General features: G+C 41.9%; 1 protein-coding gene across 1 annotated transcript in view; it reads right to left on the bottom strand.

Annotated features, from left to right (window-relative positions):
- The window catches only part of INPP5E (Inositol-3-phosphate synthase), a 576,780-nt gene that overhangs the window by 479,610 nt on the left and 85,169 nt on the right, over positions 1-12,001 (bottom strand). The window contains 1 exon segment of the mRNA XM_080273293.1: positions 9,624-10,241. Coding sequence (XP_080129419.1) covers positions 9,624-10,241 — 618 coding nt within the window.

Raw genomic sequence — 12,001 nt, 5'->3', positions numbered from 1 at the left:
AGTGTAAATAATGTAAATACAATAGAAAATGTAAACAGAAATGTAAATAATTAGTAATATATGAATATGAGTACAAATACTTGGAGTAATGACAATGAAAGTGAAAGCTTCGCTCTCTACGTAGTTTACTGAATGAGAAAGTGAATGCCTGGAGTGAATATAAACTACTATTACTGAAGGAAACTTATGGATAAATACTGTAGATATATATAAGTGTAATAAAGTACTAGGAATATAAAGTGTGTGTTTATGAATAATAACTGACAGAATACCAGCGGGGAATGAGAGCGGGTGGGAAGCTCGTACGTGTTCGTAATTTACGTTGCTTTCTAAGTGATTTTTTTTGGGAGTATGGATTCCAAACTACTTGGAAATCATAGAATAGTGTTTCTAGTGATAATATCAGGCTGTGGTAATCAAATTTCGAGGTGTCGGGAAGTGTAATGTGGAGACTTTGTTACCCAACTTCAGAAGTCTCCGCAAATCCTACTGTAGTCGACAAAGGCTCAACAAACATCCCAGAAGAAAGCTGAAGGTATGTGCCATAAGCATATGTAATTATAATATTCTTGGACTAATATCTAATTTTTGGCAAATATTTTTAATGAGTCAGTCGGAGCGTGAATATCCCCGCGGGACGTGCAAGGACTGCCTCCGACATCCCCACAGTTAAGGGGTTAATAGGGTATGCAGAAGGATTTGTTATAAGGAAGTGAACTGGGGCAATATGCTGAAACTCTAAGGCAGTCAAGGATGTGCATAGGGTGTTGTACAAGCTGTTCTAGGCTATTAAGATGAAAAAAGGGTACCTTAAGCTTGTTCACTAGGTGGATCAGTGATCAGAAAGGAGAGCCAAATGCAGTGCTGAACATTGATAGGATAGAGAGTTCAGGGAAAGGGGAAATGGAAAGAATGTGTTCAGACTTAGAAGCAAGATAGCTAAAGAATTTGGGGTAGTCATTAGAATTATGGGATAAGTAAACAGCAGAGATAAACTTAGTCCGAGAATGGCTGGATAGCCAAAGCTAGTGTGTAGAGAATTCAGAGGATGTCTCAAGCATTCAGGAACATAAGAGTAAAATACTGCATGCTGCTACGAACACCGACAACAACAGCTACCTTAGGCTTTGAAATGAGTATAAAATACGTGGATAAGGAGATGGGCTTTCTATCAGTTGCCTCAGACAACTGAATCTCAGTGAGGAATACAAAGTGAGGTTCAGAGGAAAATAAGTGGTGTTTCATTATCATCATCATCATCAGCCATTACAAGTCCACTGCTGAACAAAGGCCTCCCCCAACCTTCTCCACGAATTCCTTGACTGAGCCAATCTTTGCCATGGTTTCCCTGCAAATTTCTCCATCTCATCTCTCCACCTCCTGTCTGGCCTTTTTCTGCTACGCTTACCATCTCTTGGTGTCCGGTCAGTCAACCTCTTGCTCCATCGATTATCCCTTGTTCTTGTTACATGGCCTGCCCACCTCCATTTCTGTTCTTTTATAACTTCTATAATATCTTTGACTTTAGTCTGCTGTCTCACCCAAGTTGATCTTTTCCTGTCTCTTAAAGATATTCCCAACATTGACCTTTCCATTGCTCTCTGAGAACTAATTAATTTATTTTCCGTCGATTTTGTCAGTTTCCAAGTCTCACAACCATACGTCATAGCTGGAATTATACATTTGTTATATACTTTTCGTTTCATACAAACTGGCAAGCTAGTTTTCATAATGTCTCTATGTTTACCAAAAGCTTTCCATCCAATTCTAATGCGTCTTTTTATTTCACTATCATCATCTTTCGTTAATTTTAGTATTTGTCCCAGGTAATTGTACTCCTCAACTTCTTCAAGAATTTCTCCACTTATTTTTATGACGCTCTTTGGTGATTGAGGATTAAACATTACTTTAGTTTTACTGTGGTTCATCTTTAGCCCAACTTTGAGACTTTCTCTGTTCAGGTCATTTAACATTTCTTGCAATGTCTCTGCTTTTTCTGAGATGGAGGGTGGAAGACTGACGAAGAGAGTGTATGTGAGTAAGGTGCAGGGGGGAAGAGGGAGGGGGAGGCCGAGGTGGAGGTGGAGGGATGGGGTGGAGAGGTATATGAGAGAGGGGGGTGTGAGTTGGGAGCAGGGCAGTGAAATGGCAGGGGACAGGACGACGTGGAGGCGATGTGTTTGTGGCCACCCCAAACGGGATTGAGGCATCTGGCAATAGATAGAAATCTTAAGTGGTTTAGCTTTTCTCCATCTATGTTTACTCCTTTGTTTTCCCAGTCTAGCTTTCTGAAAATACTTTCTAGGCATGCTGTAAATAATTTTGGTGAAATTGTATCTCCCTGACGCACGCCCTTCTCAATCTTAATTTTCTGTATGTCCTTATGTAATTTAACTGTAGCAGTTCCCTCTTTATATATGTTTTCGAGCAGTTTTACAAAGTTCTCATTCACTCCTTGTTCTCACAATGAATTTATAATTGCTATGTGCTCCACTGAGTTGAAAGCCTTTTCGTAATCAACAAAACCTAAGCACAGTGGTTTATTATATTCTGTAGTTTTCTCTATTAGCTGATTCATTGTGTGCAGATGATCAGTAGTCGAGTACCCGCATCGGAATCCTGCCTGTTCACGAGGTTGGTTTTCCTCCAAATTTGTAGCTATTCTGTTTGCAAGGACTTTAGTGAAAAGTTTGTAAATGACTGATAGCAAGCTAATGGGTCGATAGTTACTAAGGTCTTTTGAGTCGCCTTTTTTTTAAAAGTAGAATAACAATTGCATTACACCATGTTTTGGGAATTTTCTTCTGTTTTATACATTGGGTAAATAAGTGAGCAAACCTATTTTGTACTTCTGCTCCTGCATCCAACAGTAAATCTGCTACTATTCCATCTTCTCCCAGAGCCTTCCCTCTTTTCACATTTTTAAGAGAAATATTTACTTCGTCTGGTGTTACCTCAAGTATTTCACTTGTGTCAACAGAAAAGTTAGCTATTGGTACTACTGTCTTTGATGCATACAGTTCTTTGTAAAATTCTTCAACTCTCTTCAGCATCATATCTCTGCATTTAATGGCTTCACCGTTCTTTTCTTTTAGCGATGTAATTTGTTGCTTTCCTAGTGCTAATTTATTTCGGACCTGTTTCAGACTTTTTCCTTTTATGACGGTTTCTTTGATTTGATCCATGTTTCTCTTTCTTTTTTCTTTGCTTTGTCTTCTGTTGATAAGCTTGTTTAATTCTGCTCGTTCTATTTCATCTTTCTTTGTTTTTACTTTCATTACCTTTCTTTTTTTCATAAGCTCAAGTGTCTTCTCTGAATACTTCCCAGCTTTGGTTGTATTAGGTTTTCCTACTACCTCCGCTGATTCTCTTAGCACTTGTGTTAGTTTGTCATTCAGCTCATCAATGTCACATTCAGCATTACTGAGAGCCTGAAATCTGTTCCTTATTTCCAACTGAAAAGCTGCTTTGTTTTCGCTGACTTTTATTGGGCATATCTTTTTGTCTTTAATCATCTTCTTTCTTTCACTTTTGAACTTGAATCTGGCTGTGCAACCCAACATTCTATGATCACTTTCAATATTTACTTTGTTGACAACTGTGACAGTTGTGATTGTGTTATTCTTATTTGCTATAATGAAGTTGATTTCATTTTTTGTTTCTCCATTTGGGCTTCTCCAGGTCCACTTTCTCCCCGTTCTTTTGTGAAAGAATGTGTTTATTATTCTCATGTTAAACATTTCTGCAAAGTTTACCAACATTTCTCCTCTTTCGTTCCTTTCTCCCACTCCAAATTTTCCCATACATGCTTCTCCAATTTTTGATTTTCCAACTTTTGCATTGAAGTCTCCCATGAGTATAGTATAGGTGGTCTTTTCTTCTTCCATAATCTGGGAGATGTCATCATAAAATGTTTCAATTTCTTCATCTGAGCTCAGAAGTTGGTGCATATACTTGTATTACTTTCAGGGTATATTTTTTGCAGTCTAATTACAACCACTGCTGCTCTGTCAGATGGTGTTTAGCAGAGAGGAAATAAGGGGAAAGGCTGCAAATAGAAAGAGTTAGACAATGGTTCAGTGCATCTTGCTTGGTTGTCACTAGGAGAGGAGCTGATGCTGGAGGCATTTATGTTCTCCTCTCCCCCTACCTCAACCCAGGACAGTGACACTATATACATATATAGATAAATGGATAGATAGATAGATAGATAGATATAATATACAGTAATCACTCTAATATCCGGACGCCCAATAACCGAACATCCCCACTACCCGGACCTTATCGTCCTGGGATCAAACATTCCCAAAATGGTCCGAAAATCCAAAAAAATTGAAAAAAAAAAAAATCGATTTTTTGCCGTCCGTAATTTGAACTTGCCGGGCGCGCCGCGTGAGAGCATTGTTTTGGTTCGTCATTCCTCCGACGTCCGATAGAGCGCCGCTGCATCCTCCCCACTTCCCGCCTGTCTCTCACCGCGACAAGACCTACACTGTTCGCCATGGCTGCCCACGTGCTCGCTTTTGTAGTGGTGCCGTACTTGCTGCAAGGCCTCCTGCTGCTCTCTGCCCTACTCTTAGTGTGTGTGATGATGGCCCCGCCTCCTGAGAAAAGGAAGAGAGTGGTGTTGACTCTGGAGAAGAAACGGGAGATATTGGAGAAGGTTGATGCGGGTTGGTCTTCCTCACGCATTCTCCGCGAGTTCAACCTGGCCCGGTCGACTTTGTTCGATATCAAGCGTTCCCGAGACAAGCTCATGCAGTACACGGCTGACTTCTCGTCGAGAAGCAAACGCAACGTGGAGAGGAAGGTTATGTTTACCCCCAAGTATGCAGAGATCGACCGCTCCACGTTGATTTGGTATCGACAGCAACGTGCAGCTGGTGTGATGGTACGTGGAACGGAGCTGAAGGCTGCTGCTGAGAAGTTTGCAAGGCTTCACGACGCCCTTGACTTCAAGGCATCCGAGGGTTGGCTCTTCGCGTTCAAGTTACGACATGGCCTTACTAACCGTAAAGCACATGGCGAAGCATTGGACGCTAACGAGGATGGAGTGGACGAGTTTCGGCACAAGGTGAAAGGCTTGATCGACAGGGAGGGCCTCACTCTCGGTCAAGTCTATAACGCTGACGAAACTGGCCTATTCTATCGCTCGGTGCCAACGAACACTCTAGCCGATGAGACGGAGAAGCGTGTACCTGGCCGCAAGCTTTCTAAGGAACAGATATCTGCTTTGTGTTGTGCCAATGCTAACGGCATGCACCGGCTTAAGCCCGTTATTGTTGGCCGTGCAAAGCAGCCTCGGTGCCTTCGTGGGGTGATGGATGTCCTTCCTGTCGTATGGTACCATTCTTTGAAAGCATGGTTCACAGCTGTGATTTTCAAAGACTGGTTTCACCATCACTTCGTCAAGGAGGTCATACATTACCAGACGAAGACACTGGGAATTCCTCGCGACCAGGTAAAGGCTCTCCTTCTCCTCAACAATGCACCTGCCCACCCGTGCGACAAGGACTTGGTTGCTGAAAATGGCCGTATTAGGTGCATGTTTCTGCCACCTAATACGACTGCTCTCATTCAACCAATGGACCAAGGAGTGATCGTGGCAACAAAGCGCCTGTACCATCGGAAGTTCCTGGATGAGGTGATGGTTGTTCTCGAGGACGAGGATGAGCGCAGGGAAGGACGTGACACTCGAGGCAAGCGGACTTTGGAAAACCTTCGCCGCTACAACATCAAGTCTGCGCTGTACAACTGGGCTAGTGCATGGAAGGAAGTCCCTGTGAAAACTCTTGAAAATGGTTGGTCTCGTCTGCTTCTCGGAACAAATGTGGAGTACGATTTCCTAGGGTTTGACGTGGATTACTTCCATGCACGGCTACGTACGCATGGCGACGATGTTGATGTCGACGATGTTCGTGAGTGGTTGGACGATGACGAGGGCGATCCTGGGTATCAGACGTTGTCTGATATCGAGATCGCGTCTTCGGTTGCTGGTGTCAGTCCCGAACTTGAAGATTCCGATGACGAAGGCGATGATGATGCAGACTCCGCTCAGCAGGACACTACTCCAGCCATCCCCAAGCTGAGCGCACTCCGGGAACATCTAGAGTTCGTCCTAGACTACCTGGAACACCCGGACTGCGACAGGGAGATGGGGCCCTTGGGACTCGTGGAGGAAGTGCGTGCTTTCCGGCAGCGCATCATCAATCGCCAGAATTGTCGGTCCTTGCGTCAGTCAACGATTGACAGTTTTTTCAGGCCCGTGACCCCCGCTGTGCCAAGCCCTGGTTCCACTCTGTTGCCTCCCCAAGACAGGCCCTCATGCTCCGAGCCACAGCCCAGCACATCAGCTACAGTGGAGTCACCGCTCGACGTGAGTTTGCGGCTGTCTTCAGAGTCTTCTGTAGTCGGTACGCCATCACCACGACCCACCGATGCACCCCTTGGACGCCTGCCAGTGATACTCTTGGGCTCTGACAGTGAATAAACAGCAAGAACTTCTCCACTAGACCACACGGGAATTTTGAGTGTTGTGCAGTGAAAAAAACGGTGTGTTGTGTTAGGTTTTCAAGTTGGGAGAAAAGACTCAGTAGAAAAGAAATTTAACGTAACTAACCTTCTTTGTTTTGGCTTTGGAAAATTAAAAAAACTGGGGAAAAGTTAATGTGCAACACTTAAATTAAACTGGAACATTATTTGGACTAAAGTGAACACTGTGAAAAGAACGGACTTCTGTGTGTTAGTGACTAAGTTCAGTGCAAGACTTCAGGAAGAGTGTAGTGCAAGTGCTTCAGGAAATCGTTCTTACTGTCAGAGTCCGAGAGGAGGCGGTTATTCATCGAGGTGGCCAGGGACTTGCTGTAAGTAGCCAGAATGTTTCATGTTGTACTATTTTCCATACTATATTTACCAGAATGTTTCATATTGTATTTTTTTCCATACTATACTTACCAGAAAGTGTCATACTGTACTTCTTTCCATACTATACTTACCTCATGCATGTGCAGTAGGAATGTGTTTTTCAGAGTTCGGTTAGGTTAAGTTCGGTTAGAGTCTATAAGTACCAGAATGTTTATTAATGTATGAACATACTTCTAAACCCACATTTTATGTTTCTTTTGCATTTATTTCAGTCATTTATGTGCCTTATTGGTGTGATTTGGGTGTTAAATAGGTGCTATGCATGTCCGGAGGGAGTTGTATAGGTGTTTCTCTGAGTTAGGGTCCATAAGTACAAGTCCATAAGCTGGGGCCCAATATCCGGACGAAACCAATATCCGAACCTACCGATGGCTCTATTGATCCGGATATTGGAGGGGTTACTGTATATATATATATATATATATATATATATATATACAGTATATTTACCGTATATATACAGTAAATTCACCCTGAACACATTCTCGCCGAACGCGCTCGCAATTATACATGGTTAGTGCCGGGATATGTATAAGACAACGTAAGATTAAAGAACCATTACGAAAACTATAAATTTACGCAACAGAGGCAGCCTTTGAAAGGCCAAATCCTCGAACATCAGTGCAGCACCATGCACGGTTTGTTTTGATCACATGATGGTGTCCTGCTTTTCCACAGTATTAAATATTTACATTACTGTTCTGGTAAGTTTATGTAGAAGTTAAAGTACTATTAAATAACGTTAAAGCAAGAAATAAAGTCTTATAACCAGTTTACCTGATAGGCGTCGGAATATTGCCTTTTTTATTTGTTCGTTAAAGATTTGCTGCACTGATTTTCCACAGTACCGTATTTGTAAGTTAAATACATTTACTGTTCTGGTATGTAAGTTAAGGCACTTAAATAAAGTTAAAGCATTAAATAAAGCCTTGTAACCAGTTAACCTGAGTTATATGGTTACCCATGATCGGCGGGTACGGAGACAATTCTCTGTCAAGTCAATTCGCCGTCACACAATTCTCCGTCAAAACAGGGACGATTCCCCGTCAGGACAATTCGCACCCTGAACGATTCCCCGTCATTCTATAAATATACTTATTTCGCCATTGAATTATATTCTAGCATCATCCACAGCTGTCTTCATTAACGACAGCAAATTGTTTTGTTATTGTTGTGATGGCAAATTGCCTTGAAAACAAATTGTCCCAAAACTAATCGGCATCGGAATGTTGCCTTGTGTTTATGTATTTGTGTGTTGAAGTTTTGCTGTGCAGTACTGTATTTGTAAGTTATAACTTTACATAACCCTTCTAACTCCTGAAAGTGCTTCATATTGATTACCAATGGAGATAACAGCAAAACACCACACTTAGGGGGTCTAAGGAACAAAATAAGTAGTTAAAACTTACGCGGTTTTGCGCCGAACGCACCACGGTTGGAACCAAACCCTTGCGTTAGGGGTGAGCTTGCTATACATATAAACTGTATATAACTATATATATATATATATGTTTTGAAGCACACAATGTGGTGTGTAACGTGCATGTAATCTGGTGTGGGCAGTTAGGGAAAAATGCATAGAAGAGTATGCTGGCTGATTCCCCATGTTTCTGAGACAATGAAAAAAGAAAAAAAGAGGGATGGCCTGAAGCTAGTTCTGTGGGATAGTGAAATGGGAGGTCTAGTTTTGGTTTCCCTATCACCAGCTTTCCATCCACCTTGAGTGTACTGCCCTGTTTGACTGGTGCTACAGTCTACTCCCTGAAGCATACAATGACCATCTCCTACTTGTTAAACTTAACTGTATCTTTCTTATTTCTGTTGCTATGGGTGTTTGTAGTGCCATCCCATTACCTGGAACCCTGATACCATTAAAAGAGGTTGTCTGCAATAAATAAGAAGAAAGCACTCAGCACCTACCTTCACAGTGCCAATAAAATTTAGCAGTACTGTACTTACTGCTATAATAGCTCCTTCCTACCAGATGAAAGCTATTACAGTATTGTCTCATATGGTCAATTAATTCTATAGTCTCAGTTGGCCCTGTCACACCACTTTAAAGAGGAAATACTTCCACCAACATCAATACAATTTATATTTCCTGCATTCAGATCCACCTCAAAATCTAAGCAACTCTTTCTTGACCCACTTCCCACCTATCCACCAAAATTCACTGGAATCTAATAACAAACTTTTGGAGATATATTGTGCATAATCAGACAGACACAAGTGAATACTGTACATAACGTCCTCCAATTTTGTTGATGGAGACAAAGATCAAAAGGTTTTTGCCAATGCTGTCATTCTTAAAATCGGTAGTGTTTTATAATTTCTTGACAAACTAAGCTAACACCAAAAAGCAAGACACATGATTTTGCTCACATTTGTGTTGCTGCAGACAATGCTTTGGAATATCCTTTATTTCCATACTAAGCAGGGTGTCTCACAGGATACAGATATAATACCGAACAAATATCTTACAAAAACATGACACTGCTGTGGGTAGTGCTTGGTTCCCTATACTACCAGACACACAAATTTAAGCATAGTGTTACAGCTGCATGCATTTAGCACAGCAACAAAAACAAACATAAGGATATTTTTGCTATAACTAATACATTAATCTACAGGTTTATCCACTAAAACGCTATACAATAGTGACCTACCAGTTGGTATGGTGCTCTGTAACATATGGAGACATCATCCTCAGCCAGGAGCAGGCTGTCCGGGGCAGAACTGGCATGCTTCAGTTCTGCACCCATTGAACTGCACTCAAGGAGACCACCAGAGCTTTCTCCTTCATTCCTAGATCTTGTCCGTCTCTCAATTTTAGTATGATGTCTCTTGGTGCTCTCTCTGGAGGAAGTGACTGCTCCTGAAGAACCACTATTTGTACTTGAAGCTATATTACTGGTACTAGGTGTTTGGGGTTTAGTGCTTGGGGGATAGGCAGTACAAAATCCATTTTCTATAACATTAGTGCTAGACTGGTTACAAGGATCACACATTGGACTAAACACACTTTGGAGAGGCATAGGAGTTTCAGGATCTGGATTTGGGTCAGGAACTCGAGCAGTGAGGGATGCAGCATTATTGGGAAAATCTGGGGAAACTTTTCTTTTTTCTTTAACAGACTCTCTAAAGGCTGTGCTCCTTGCAAGCTTGAGAGACTGTGTACATCTTTTGTCAGCTCTAGAATTTGTGGCAGTGAGAAGGAAGAGAGGATCACTACCGTTTACCTCAAACTCAGGTAATCGTACTGAAGGCAGGTGCTGTGGAAGCGTCTCGGCATTGTTCTCTGATTCCACTTCAACACTCTGTGCAGAAAGGATATTGAAAAAGAAACTGTAAGTACTTCTGATATACTGCACACAAAAATGTCAAGTCATACACTGGCTTTATAACATACAACTGAATGTGTATTATCACTAATACCTGAATTGTGGAAACAGCAATATAACACACCATAGTATTTTTAAGTAAAACTACTTCCATAAGGACACTATCTACTACTACTATCTGCACCAGAAATTTTGTAATATATCTACTTATACGGATACTGTTGACAATGTCCATGACAATACTTTATATATCTACAGCCAGCCACTTTGATCCCAGAATAAGTGGCCATGAACGGGCATCCTTCATGTCTCCCGGTCCTCCACCATCAGACAACAATCTCTCCTTCTCACACCATCATGATTCACATATCTCTCCACCTCATCCCATAATCTCATTCTCAACTTGTTCTCCCAGTCTCTCTCTCCATCTCACTCACATACATTTTCCTAGCAAATTTCTCACTCCCCATTTGCTTCACACAGCCAAACCAGCTCAGGGTTTTTTTACCACTTTCCTGCACAATATGGTGATCCCATGATTATGGTGCACTTTTAGTTATTGTTATCACTATGAGATGAAAATCTGGACTCCCGCCATTATAAGCATTTCTTGGCTCAAAAACACTGATACCACACACCTCAGCTGGGCCAAGCCCAAGGCTAAGATACTTTGGAATGGCACATCAGCCCATGACATCATCACACGAGTGAGCTGCTTTCATTGGCCAGGACCTTTTCATTGTGAGTGCTCATTTTTCACTGGCCCACATAATCACAGCTGGGGTTGAAGGTGAGTTTCACAAAGTTGCCCACATCTCTAAGTCATGAACAGCAATAAATGGGGTCAAATTCATGCTAATATTTTCTATCAATTAAAAGCCAGCTGCCATAATCCTGTAAGGGGTGGTCGTTTGACTCTAAGTTAGTTGTTCTACCAACCCTCTTGTTGATCTGTGCAATTGGAAGCATGTATGGGTTGGTTATATGGTTACCACCCAGCATTGTAAATGGGTTCCTGGCTTACAGGAAACCATTTGGCTTGTCACTCAATGTAAAGCCATCTGAAAAGGAAAGAAGGGCAATAAGAAGTGACAGGAAAGACGGGAGAAGCAGGACGAGAGAAGGGTAGCCAGAAAGAGAATGATAAAGGAAGAAGTAGGTACCACTGCATCAAGTGAATGGATGATGGTAAACCACCACTTCATAATACGTTAACCCATCGCGTCTGGCATATATTCCCGCCAACACTTCTCCCAGCAAGGCATTCATGTGAAAATCATCTATTTTAGACCTTCATATCTCAGCTAAAACTTAACTAAAAATAAAAAACTAAGTATCATAATACTCATCAATCCTTCGACTTCAAGTTGATTGCCTCACATGGTCCATGAAGAGCATGCAGTTAGTGAGAGTGAGTGGGGAAATAGAGCAATTTTTGTTGTTTTTTCGCCCTTGTACGTTTACGTCGCAGAGGTGCGGTGACACAACTAAGGCTTATACTAGCCCTCCACCATAATAGCACTTCCAGATGACTGCAAACCACCACAAACACTAATTCCATGCATATTTTCCAAAAGTGTGGCGTTATTGCTGCTGCGAGTATGGTAACCATAATGACGACCCTGAGGCAAGCTGGCTCAGGTACCTGCTCACCTCACCACCCCTCCACACCACCACCTTAGAGAGAGAGACACACACACACACACACACACACACACACACACACACACAGAAAT

Source organism: Coenobita brevimanus, chromosome 54, assembly GCF_032717465.1.
Source record: "Coenobita brevimanus isolate Jiangsu-jjx chromosome 54, ASM3271746v2, whole genome shotgun sequence".
Classification (NCBI taxonomy): Eukaryota; Metazoa; Arthropoda; class Malacostraca; order Decapoda; family Coenobitidae; genus Coenobita; species Coenobita brevimanus.
Note: the sequence above shows the minus strand (reverse complement) of the source record. Positions and strands in the feature narration are given on the sequence as shown.